The sequence below is a fragment of the Corvus kubaryi genome, unplaced genomic scaffold (genome assembly GCF_017639235.1).
Source record: "Corvus kubaryi isolate FWS band 111438036 unplaced genomic scaffold, C.kubaryi_AGA036_p1.0 split1-131, whole genome shotgun sequence".
In the NCBI taxonomy this organism is placed as follows: domain Eukaryota; kingdom Metazoa; phylum Chordata; class Aves; order Passeriformes; family Corvidae; genus Corvus; species Corvus kubaryi.
The window spans coordinates 8,299,393-8,311,758 of NW_024582073.1; the positions used below are offsets into that span (position 1 = coordinate 8,299,393).

Below are 12,366 nucleotides of genomic sequence, written 5' to 3' on the forward strand. Positions count from 1 at the left end.
GGAGGGAAGCGCCGCTCCGCAGGTGCGGCCGCACCCCAGCAAGGCGGGCTGCCGAGGGATGGAGGGAAGCGCCGCTCCGCAGGTGCGGCCGCGCCCCGCGCAGCGGTACCGTCACCGCGGCTGGCGGCCCCCGGCAGAGCGGGATGCCGAGGGACGGAGGGGGAAGGGACGGCGCCCTCCCGCCCGTGGCGGTCCTCCGGCGGCGGCAACTCACTTTGTTCAGCATCTGGAAGACAATACGGGGGGGGGGGAAAGCGTGAGTGCCGGTGAGAGACAGCGCCCCACCACCCGCCCCGCAGCCCCAGCTCTGTCCTCGCCGCCCCTCGCGCACCTCGGGGTTGATCTCCATCGGCTGCCAGGCCATGGCTGCAGGGCGGCGGGGAGCCGGGAAGAAGGCAGGCAGGCTGTGCCCCACGCACGACGATGTCCCCCGCGGCAGTTCCGCTGCCGAGCCGCTGGCGACGCTGGGGCGCGGAGCCGCCCACCCGGCTCTTATATAGGGGCGGGCTGGCCCACTCCGCGCGGCGGCGGGGGGAGAGGGAGGAGCAGGGCACGGCCGAAGCGCGGGGGGGCGCGGGCGGAGGGCCCGCGGTGCGCGGGGCCGGGGGAGCCCGGCCGGGGCTGCGGGGCCCGGGTCGCGCCGCCTCCGCGGGAGTGGGGGCGGCCGGCGGCCAGGGGGACCCCGGCCCCTGACGTTGGTGTGGAGAAAGTGCTGGAAGCGGGCCGGCAGCGTGGGCAAGCGGCTGGCATCACCCAGGGCAACAGGTTTCTCCTCCACCATCAGCCCAGCCCCTGGGCTCCGTGCATCCCGAAAGCCCATGTCTACGTTTATGTGCCTGACCGCTCCTAAGCATCAGACCCTGTTCTCTGTGTGTTGCATAAAATATACAATGGTTTTGATATTCAACAAAATTATTAAACACTTATTTTTAAATTTCCAGTGTGATAAATCCGACATTAAAGTCTCCTGTATGCTGATTGTATGTCTGCAGTTTGGACCAACCCCTGAACCAGACCAGTGAAGCTGGTTAAAAAATAGCGGGCTTTTTATCTTTTATTCATGACCTGACAGTTTCTGCGCACAATGTCTTTGGACTAGAACGTCTGAACAAGGAAACAAAACCAACCTGCTCAAAATACTAGAAATCACGTGGACTCCCAACAGCTTTTCAGATTTTACTGGTAAACAGCCTGATGGGAGCCTTGTGGATAAGCGAGATGCTTCACAGTTGTCTTTCAAACAATGCAAATACTGAACAAAAGAGTCAGCTGAATGTCTGCAGTCTGTTTGGTTTTGATGACTTTCTTCCTTTGGTTTTTCACCGTGTTTCAGAACGATTGGACCCCAGTGCAGCAAAATTTCTAAGTGCCTGCTTGATTTCAAGCACATTTAAATTTACTTTAGATCTATTTCTCTGTAATTTAGTGGGGAATCATTCACATCAGGTGGTTGCACACGCGTTTTTGAACTGAGACATATTCATCAACATTACTCCGTTTACAATGAACTCCTTGGGAAAGAAGCCTGCAGTTTATTTTTTGAAATGTGGCCATAAAAGGTTCAAGATGCAGTCTCACAGTGGTTCTACAAGACTTAGTGAAGAAAAAACAGAACAGCAAGGCAGGTTTTGTATTTTGTGGACGAAGCTGGGATGTTTCCAGACAGGGTAAAGCGTTGAGCAACCTCATCTGATCTTCTAGCTGATCATGCCTTGAGCAGGAGGCTGGTCTAGAGATATCATGCGAACCCTTTCTGAAGTACCCCATGATCCTGTGATTCAGTCTATCGCAGTAAAGGGAAGAGCAGAGTTCAAAACCAAAGATTTCTGGGGAGGACAGGGGAAAGTTTCACAGTAAATGACATTATCATTTATTTCTGCTTTTTTTCCCTTTACTGTGGCTAAAAACAGTCTTTGATGCCTATAAGCAAGTTAAAAATGGCCCAAAATATAAATTCTATATATGGTATCTTTGACTATCTTTCCTTTTATGATGAACTCTTAGTGCACTGTAAGATGCAAGGGTATCAAATCAACTTGAATGAACAAGTCCAATGCTAATGGTCCCTGACAGACATGTAGGAGAGACTGCATGCAGCTCCTCTGAGAGGATAGCAAAGCACTCATCTTGCAGCCTACAGAAGAGAAGGCTAAAAAAGGAAAGAAAAGCCTATGTCTGAATTGTGCAGCAGCAAATGGTGGTTATAACTTCAGCCTGCCTCAGCAATGGCAGTGCTTAGATCCCTAGGTTAGTCATCCCTGGGTTGGCTCCTGTGTCTGTGCTGTTGAGAGAGACTGCAAACAGTTGGGTAAGTGTAATTTCAGGCTCTGCATGCCATGTACAGCATACAGGAAGTGATAGCAGAACTGTGTCTTTGGAAGAAGCTGTCAAATCTATCAATACACTAATTTTAAAATAAACAGTAAGTGTAACAATATCAAACTTCTAAAACTGCTACTGTTGCATAAAGGTGCCTGTCTCCAGAAAGTCACATAAGGAGTGCTGTGTCATATGCAGTCCCCATCCACCTCATTGCAAAGACGAAGAAAGTCTCTGGACCATCTTTCTTCAGAGCAGAAGATAGACGTGCCTAACACATTTAACCCAATTCATTCCCATTACTGCAATAAAATCAAAACTCACCTGGAAAAGTGACTGGACATACTTGTGAATTTTCTGCACTGTCCAAATGTAATAATAGTACTTGTGGTGTTCAACAGGTTTTCTCAGATGTCTAATCTAGAAAGTGTGGACAGAGGAGTCTTTGCTACATATATGATCTTTTGGCAGATTTACTTCTCTCTTAGATATAGGTCTTGGTGTCAGTATTTACCTTCTCATCATATTCCAAATGAAGGTTTACATAAGGAAGAACTAGATCTATAGTTAAGGCCTGTTCCTGAGTTCAGGAATCTCCAAACAAAATTACCTCTAATAAGTAGGGTAGCGAAGGAGGAAAAGCTGGCCTTAGACAATGCAGAGTTCCTGAAATGGAAGCCGAGGCTGTATACCGTTCTTTAGAAAATAATTTTCCTATTGTCCTGCCAAAATCCAAGCCCTGAGGCAGTCCAAGTCCACATCTTCTGCTGCAGTATCCTCACCTGCCTAGTAAACATCTCAGACCTGTGCTTTTCTTCATTTTTTATAACGACTCACTTCCCAAGAGTAGGTTTCCAAACCCATTCCTGGAAATCTCCTTAATTCCCTACTCCCTAACTTCAAAATGAACATTTATTGTCCATAGCTGGCTGGTGGTGCCCAGGGTAGTGGGATGCAGGTACATGGTTGTGCAGGTGCTGGAGCCACAGGATTACTACATGTCGCCATTCTCCTGGTAACTGCACATTTGCATTTACCCTACAGTGAGTAGAAGGTGTTTGAGATAACTGTGCTGACTTACTGTAAGTGCCTCTGCTGGCTTGGGGGTAAATCCTGCCTGAGAGTAAATGCTGCCTGAGGTAAATCCTGCAGTTAGCTCAGTTTTACATAGCAGTGTGCTTGAGAGAGATTGATTTACACGCAAATGCAGCATCCTTGCATGTGGATGGAGCAATGTTGATGCAGTGCCATGCTCCCCTTGGCATGCCTCCTGCTGTGATAGTGTCCCTGAAGCTGTAAACTTTGTGGGTCTCAACCCTAGCCCTAATAGCAGCTCTGGGCTGAAGCTGTGGCGCAGATGAGAAAGGTGTGGAGGGAACAAATGTGTCCCTGGAATGGTAGGATTATGCTGCTCTAAATCCTAATCCTAACCCTAACACAGATCCAAAACACAGCATTATGACAGGTGCTATGGAGAAAACTAATTTAATCCCAGCCAGAACCTGTACACTGTGTCACAAGGTATCTGAGGCCACTGCAGGGACAGTGAGTGTCAGGGATCTGTGTAAGGCTATAACAACCCCTCTTCTGGTAAATTGTCTGGAGCAGCAATTCCTGCATGAGAGTGCCCCAACCTTTAACTAGAAGATCAGAGGGATCAATAGGCCAAGCAATTGAGTGCTTTTATAGAGGGCCTGGGTCCGTTAAAGATTTGAGCAGGAAGAGGGACATCTGTTTCTTTCTGAATTGCAGCCAGGTTGCAGTGTGAGGAGTCTTGGTGACTGCAAGTCATGCAGCCCAGCATGTGGGGAAGTCTAAGTTCAGTCACTACTCAGCACCTGGCTGTCAGCTGCTGCTCTCCAGGTCCATGGGCCAGGAGCTCTGGGCTGAAACATCTCAAATGTCAGGCAGGAGACTTGCAAATGAAAGAAATTCAGAGCAGCTCAGAGCTGAGTTGGGAATGGGGGGAAACCCCCAAATCTTTCTTTACTTAATGTAAAGATTGGAAAAGTTATATTCTTGTACTCTCTTGTCCACAAGAAGCATATGTTTTGGCTAGGAGATGGAATAATTAAGGGCTTCTGAGGTGGAGACATACTGAAGGATGTGAACTCTGGGTCTGACCTAAGATGAAGACCAGCTGGAGAGGGGTAACACAGAAGCAATGCAGATAGAAGGGTCAGGCTGATGAAAAGGCTGCTCTGCCAAGGACTGTCTTTGTGTGTATTGACTGCTAGCAGTGACTCTGCAATTGCTCTGAACTACAGCCAAGTCCACCAGCAGGTAAAGAACAAGCTCTACAGAATGCAAGAGCTCTTCTGGAAGTCTGTAGGTAGAAGTGTTAAACTGCTAAAATGTAGCTTCGAAGGCTTGCCTTGACAGTCTCAGTTCTAAAGAGTGCAGCCATGGTTTCCTTGATTTCAGATCTGTCTGGCAGGATGCTGATGATTCTTCTCTTCATTCCTCTGCGAAACTGTGCCCACCAAACAGTGATGGTGTCTATCAGAAGCACAGCAATAGCATGCTTTCTTTCACAGTAGAAGTAGGACAAACAGAGAGTGACTTCTTTCTCTTTTCACAAAGAAGGGTAGGAGGGACATCATTGTTGACAAGGGTGTCTTAGTTTCCAATGAAAACATATACTGTCTGGCTATGAAAGACATGAAAGCTTGCAAGGCTTGTCTCAATGGATAAGAAAGACAGGATACTGGCAGCTGGACAATTGGCATCTGTCTTCTTTCCCTCAAATGCTTTTTTGGTGATATTAGCAATCTACCCTTTTTCCTCTATAGGCAGGAATAATCCATCTTTCTAGTCCTGTAGAAGAGAACAATCCCTGCTTCCTTCCTCTGTCTTTGTTTTGTCGACTTAAACATTCTTAGGATTAGTGCTTTTATCTAGAGACGTAAAATACACATTTCAAGAGGACCTCATTGTGTGCAATGATTTAGCAAAATACATATAATAGCTAATAATAATGAATTTTAATTTTGATGTAATACTTGGATGATCTGTGATTAGGACTTGCATACCTACTTACATTTTCATCCAGAGAATGCTTTCCTCAGATTAAAAGGCACAAAACGAAACAAGATGAGCCATGTGATTTTAAACTACTGGTTGTGAGGCATGTAAATAGCAGCACTTGACTATTGTAATACACTCTCTAGTACAACACTGTGCCTTTTCCCAAGCCCTGTGTTGTGCCAGGCCATCCTGGGGTGACCCCAGTCTGCTTCTCTCCTGCAGTCTTCAGTTCCTTCAGTCACAACTTCACAAACCCTATCCTTAGATTTGTTTCTGAATGCTTGACAGCCATACAATAGCACCCAGAAAGCATTAATCTCTGCCTGTGCTCTGAGACTGCTGGAAGAGCTTACCTTAGACGGGATGAGTTTCTTGTGAAACAAAATAAAAGGCTGCTTCAAATCAGCTCTGGAGCACTAGCCACTCTTAAGCTGGAGGAGAGTAGCAGAAAAAAGGAGAGATGAGAAATGTTGTCAGTCAGTTGAAAGGATATTAAGACGTTGACTCAGTAGTACTTTTACAGTGGTAGAGATGCACTTCCTCAGGTTTATGGGGTGCTGAGGGAAAGCCACGGGCCACCTCCCAAATACCTCTTTATGTCAGCAGCCTTCAACCTCTAGAATTAAACCTTTTCAGGAAAAGGACAGAATATACACCTTAAGGAGCTGCTGAGGGGGGATCTAACTCTGGACCAAGTCTATTGTCACCTATGCTCTCTTTACATACTAGTGTAGCTTTGGGGGGAATGTGAGGAGCAAATGAAGAAATTAGCTTGCCTGCTGTTGGATGAAGAAGGGAGAAGTATGGCTCTGCCAGAAGGGAATAGCAAGGGCTTTTGTGTCTGCTGAAGAGAAAAAGGGCTTGTCCAGCCTGCATGACAACAGAAGCGTCTGTGGAAGAGGACTCTCATGTGAAGGGGGTTTACTGTGAAATCTTGTAACTACTCCAGTTCAGCACAGCAAGCCATCTTACACTATGGCCTGGACATCAGCTATCATCTTTTGGGGAGAAGGAAAAGCAGACTGATGGTGATGGGCAGGTGTAAAAGGTATTCCTTCATGCTATCTTTTTTATCCAAATGGAGAACTTTAGTGGAATTGAAAGTAGTTGACATTTGAAATCAGCGAACAACAAAGCCACTTCATGAAAATAAATAAATAAATAATGAAAAACCCCAATGCCCCATTTTTTAGCTAACTTAGTCACAGAATCCTGGAAGATGCTTGCTTTTTCCACATAACTGACATGGTCCTGTATTCTTGTTGTATCTTATGAGTAGTCTTCTGGTCAACAGTTTCCAACTGATCTTTGTATGTATGTTCACCCCCACTTACATAAATTCTGAAATAAGTTGTGCTCAGCTTAACATGTTCTCTAAAAACTTCACTTGCACAACAAAAATGTCCAGGGTAGTAAAAGCTACCCTGAACTCCTACACAACAAGGACATATGTAGCACAATATTTACACTAACTTGTGCCAAAGAATCTGCTTCCTAATCTACATGTGCACACTCTTGAGAAGTGTGGGGATTTTGTTTTTAGTTGGAGAAGTGCTCTGATCTAAGGCTTTAGCTGCAGACAGTCTCTAAGATGTTCAAGCATGGCTCTTCTGTTGGACCTACTGCACCTGGGGAGTGATGTTGGCACAGAGCTGCTGCCAGCCCAGTGAGTGAAGCCAAGAGCTTGGGGTCCCTGGATTGCCCTGAGTCTGCCCTGAGTCTGCCTCGCTAGTCCTGTCGTGAAGTGGGCTGACTGTGCAGGACTGCATGGGAAAGACATTTTCTGCACCTGAGCCAGCATCAAACTACCTCTTCTTAATCACTCCTAGGGCATACCTTAGAGTTCCTAGCCACTGCATATACTTGGTGGGCAGGCCTAGCGGGGTAGTGACTCAGAAGTGACTCAGAGCAGCACAGCTTTGACTCTTTCTCACTGTGACCACGGTAGAGAAAAAGCCTCACAATCTAGATCTGAGCTGCTCTTGCTTCTCCACCCTGTAACAGCATATAGAAGCATTAAATGCATCCCTTAGTCATGCTAGCAAATTGTGCCTTTTAGGCAATGAGATCTGCAAAGCCTTGGCTGTACCAATGCCTATGTTAATTACAAATAACAGTAGTTATCCACTTGTACTTGCAAGTCAAGTCTTCGATTTCAAAGTGCGGAAGAATGAGAGACTTAACCTTACATTAATAGCCACTTTCCAGAAGTACATCTGGCAGAACATAACCTTTTGCTTAAGTTATAATGCTGACACAAAGTGTTTTACACGTGGTGACCACCCAGTGTCTCGCTAATGCAATACAGTTGTGTTGTACGTGCTGCTCTTACCGGCTGGGCGATGCAGCAGCGCAGGGGCCCAGCTGCTCTGACACTGCTGGGGATGTCACTGGTGGAAGGTTGTTAGTCTTGGCTCAACTGCAAGCAATTAACATTAAAAACACAGTGAAACAATTCCAGTTGGGAAACATCACCCCTTTCAAGCTGCCTTTGACCCAGCCAGTCTCAGAACCTAACCATACAGTGCCTCCTATGCATCTTCAGATGCTGCTCTCAGAGTACCAACCATGCAGAGAAAGGGAGGATTTTTTCCCTCTCTGCTTCAGGAATTTTTTCATGCTACACAAGGAGGAGAGTATTTCCAAATGCCCACTTTTAGAGAAGTGTTTAGACAGTGTTTGTCACTGATAGAGAAACTTCTTTTCTGAAGGTCAGTTTAACAAGCGCTGTTTTGAAGTGTTTGCCCAAAGCACATGCTGGTATGAACACTATCATTTGGACCTTGAGCCATCCCATTTTAGTGGAGGAGTTTAGCTTGTGAATGCGCATGCTGAAACAAATCCCTGTCTCAGTGGAGAAAAATATTTAGGTTGTGAGGGAAACTACACTATGGATCAGAAAAACAATGGGACTCTATCACATTCTACAGTTGCAAATATAAACGCAAAACATGCTGCTCTTTCCCGTGTACATTTATACACGTAGGGCAAAATTCCCATTGAGTGCATTTGCAGCCTGGGCTTTTCTAGCTGTATTTAGGACATTAGACACTGGACTTTTGTCTCTCTTGTTTCAGAGACAAAGCACTGGCCTTCTGCTGTTAGCAAACCTAGCATTTCCAACTTTATCTTAGCTTTCTGTACCTCTTAATGTGTATTAGTGGATGTGTGTATATATGCATGACATAGAATCATAGAATTCTAGAATGGTTTGGGTTGGAAGAGACCTTAAAGATCATCTACTAAGGATGGTAGAATCATAGAATGTACTGAGTTGGAAGAAACCCACAAGGATTATCAAAGTCCAGCTCCTGGCCCTGCACAGGACAACCCCAACAATCACACCATGTGTCTGAAAACATTTTCCAAATGCTTCTTGAACTCTGTCAGGCTTGGTGCTGTGACCACTTCTCTGGGGAGCCTGTTCCAGTGCCCAATCACCCTCTGGGTGAAGAACCTTTTCCTAATATCCAGCTTAAACCTCCCCTGACACAGCTTCATGCTGTTTCCTCAAGTTCTGTCACTGGTCACCACAGTGAAGAGATCAGTGTCTGCTCCCCCTCTTCCCCTCACAAGGGAGTTGTAACTGCAATGAAGTCTCCCCTCAGTGTCCTCTTCTCCAGGCTGAACAGATCAAGCTCAACAGATCAAGCTGCTCTTGTATGACTTCCTGTCAAGACCCTTTACCAACCTTCATAGCCCTCCTTTGGACACTTTCTAACAGCTTTAGATCCTTCCTGTATTGTGATGATCAAAACTGCACAGAATATTTAAGGTGAGGCTGCACCAGGGCAGAGGAGGGTGGAACAATCTTTGCCCAGCTGGCGATGCTGTGCCTGATGCCCTCCAGGACATGGTTGGCCCCCATGGCTGCCTGGGCACTGCTGACTCATGTTCAACTTTCCACTGACCAGGACACAGAGGTCTCTTTCCAAGGTGCTACTTACCAGCATCTTGTTCCCTGGTTTGTATGTATAACCCAGGTGCAGAATCCATCACTTCCCATTGTGAAACTTCATTCAGTTGGTGATTGCCCAGCCCTCTAAATTGTCAAGGTCTCTCTGCAGTACCGCTCTGCCTTCCAGGGAGTCAACAGCTCCTCACAATTTAGTACTGTTGGTAAACTTACCTATTATACTTTCAGGTCCTGCATCCAAGTCATTTATAAGGATGTTGAAGAGCACTGGCCCTAAATTAGAGCCCTGTGGAAACCCACTATTGACAGGTCACCAGCCTAATGCCATCCCACTCACAATAACCCTTTGTGCCTGACCCATGAACCAGTTGCTGATCCATCCCGTGATGTGTTTATCCAGCTGTGTGGTGAACATTTTGTCCAGAAGGATACTTGAGAGACAGTATGGAAAGCTTCACTGAAATCCAAAGGGATTACATCAGCTGGCCTCCCTTGATTACCTAGGTGAGTTAACTTGTCATAAAAGCAAATTAAGTTAGTGAAACAGGACTTTCCCCTCATGAAGCCATGCTGGCTGTGACCAATGACTGTGTTGTCCTTCAAATGTTTTTTAATAACTCCCAGAATAATTTTCTCCATAATTTTACTAGGCACTGAAGAAAGAATGACAGGTCTGTAGTTCCTAGGATCATCCTTCTTGCCCTTCTTGAAAACTGGAACAACATTTTCCAGCTTCCAGTCAAATGTGACCTCTCCAGGTTCACAAGACCATTCAAAAATCTTTGAGAGAGGTCTCAAACCCCCTGCCACATGTAGCAACACCTTCAACTATACCAGGCAGGTTTCTCAAAGCCCCATACAGACCATGAGTGGGTTAGCCATTCTGGCCTGAAACATGGCTTTCCTGACTGCCTCACAGGGAGCTGTGCTGATATGGCATCCTTGGCTGCCTGTTGGGCAGAACCTGCAGCAAAGCTCTTCCAGGGAAAGCTCCAAGATGCCAGCGCAGCGGGGTTGAAGCACAGCAGCTGCTGGCAATGGATAGGTGTTTTCCTAAAACTTCCAAGGTGTGCTTTATTTTGTGCTGTTTGAACAACTCAAAATATTTGTAGTCTCAAATGCAACCTACACTGCAAAATCTCTGTTGTATTCCTATTTCTCAGTTGTAGGTAAATATTGGTGATCATATGTTTCAATGCCCATCAGGGCTGTAGTTCCCATTTTAAGCAGCCAAGGCAAGAAAATCTAGGTAGATGTCAGCTTCGAAAGTGTGAGCTATTCTTTTATTTGACCACCTATAATTACAGGCCTTGCTCTGTGGCAGCTTTTGAGTATTTTTGTCCACCAGAGCCACATAAAAGAGTAAGCGGAGTTTGCAGAAAAGTCAGCTCTGAAAGCAGCTACTGGCTTCTAGCAGTGCCTAAGCAGCTACTGTAGCATTTAGAAACTCTGCATTAATAGCAGCTTTTTTGTCACAAACAGCAGCTTTCCCCCATCTGGCCTTTCCAGCCAGAAGGAAGTCCCAAATGGACTGTTTTCCTACAGTGGTTAGTTGGTATGTTCTCCTGTTTCTAATATGGTGATTGTTTGTGAGCAAACACAGTCACCCTGCTCACACCCCTCAGAACTTGCCTGTAATAATAAAAAAAATGGAGCTGCCCCTGTTTGGATGAGTGGGTGGGCTGGGTAAATTCAGCACATAACCACGGAGTTTATATGCGTGGGGGCTAGTCAGGTCAGGCCACCTTCCCTTCACCCTTCCTGTAGGAAATCTCAATAAACTGCTGTGTAACAGGCAGAGAAAGGAGAGATCAGAGAATTACATCTAGACAGATGTATAAGAGATCATTTATAATTACCTTAACAACCATTCCTGGATGCAAGGCTTTGCATTCCTGAAGAGCTAGAGAGAAACTTCAAAATTATCATTCTGCCTTGCTTGGCACGCCAAGATATCAGAGAGCTGCTGGCCTACAAATTGCTCCACTTGCCCTTGTTCCCATACAGCCTTCGTTAACGTAGTGGCAATGTGCCTGAGACAACTAATACAGCAAATGGGAGAGGGCTCCATGAGTATAGCAGGAGGCCCTGATTTAGTTCCTGGTTTGATTTAACTACTGGAATAATCTTATCTGAGACTGATGTCTTGTGGCCTTTGCTTCTCTATAAATAACACAGGAAGTTTGTCCATGGCAGAATTAATCTTTCACTATATGCTAGCCCAGGGAGCACTAGGGAGACAGGAATTCGAAAGAATGGGAGCGATACATGCTTTCACACAGGTCCTGAGAAGCAATGTGTCTGGGGGACTGAACCCTCTAAGTATGTTCAAGCCTGTAATGAAAAACACATGCCACGAGTCTAATTCTTAAATCTCCCAGCTGCTTGTGCACTGTGTGTGGTGGTTTATGTTTTTTCTCGAAAATGATTTGATTTTGTATTTAAAATGGAGACTTAATGTATCTGTGTGAAAATGTTAGAGAAAGTGTTGCGAAGAAAATTACCATTCTGTCATAACTGAATTTTCTTAATTAAGTTTCTGTGTTTAGGACCAATATATTCAGCAAAAGACGGTGTGTTTCTCCGTGCTGTGGAAGCGCAGTGACACCACTAGATGGTAGCCTTGCTTATTTCATAGTCACCACTTTCCTGCTTTCCGCTGCAGTAAGAGAGACGAGTTTCTCGAGATGGGATCATTGCGTACTCTATCCCTCTACACGGACTGACCCATAAGTAAAAAGCTGGTATATAGAAGAAAGCAGGGGAGAAACGACGAACTTTTCCTGAGAGCACACTTGGAGCACAGTCAGTACTGATGCAGTGCCTGCAAACCCGTGTGGCACTGGGGGAGGTCAGTTGCAGAGATTTACTTGCCAATGGAGACTCCTATGGACTGTCATTCCTTGTTGCAAAGTCGGAGACGCTTTGACCAAAATAAAATTGCAGTCAGTGGTTCACACACAGAACAGCAAGATGATAATGAAATTCTTTTGGTATGAGTTGATAATATAGAAAGGTCTCTTTTTTCCCCCACTGTTGTTTATAAACACTATTCCACAAGATGCTTGTGTCTTAAGTAAAAGAGTTGGACTTTGATTATCCTT

At 45.7% G+C, this 12,366-nt stretch overlaps 1 protein-coding gene across 1 annotated transcript in view; it reads right to left on the bottom strand.

Moving 5' to 3' along the window:
• Window positions 1-698, bottom strand: part of UCHL1 (ubiquitin C-terminal hydrolase L1) — a 5,342-nt gene extending 4,644 nt beyond the window's left edge. Inside the window, exons 1-2 of the mRNA XM_042053582.1 lie at window positions 332-698; window positions 215-226 (exon numbers count right to left, since the gene is read on the bottom strand). Coding sequence (XP_041909516.1) covers window positions 215-226; window positions 332-364 — 45 coding nt within the window. The 5' untranslated portion in view covers window positions 365-698. The remainder of the gene's footprint in view (window positions 1-214; window positions 227-331) is intronic.
• Between the last annotated feature and the right edge of the window lie 11,668 nt (window positions 699-12,366).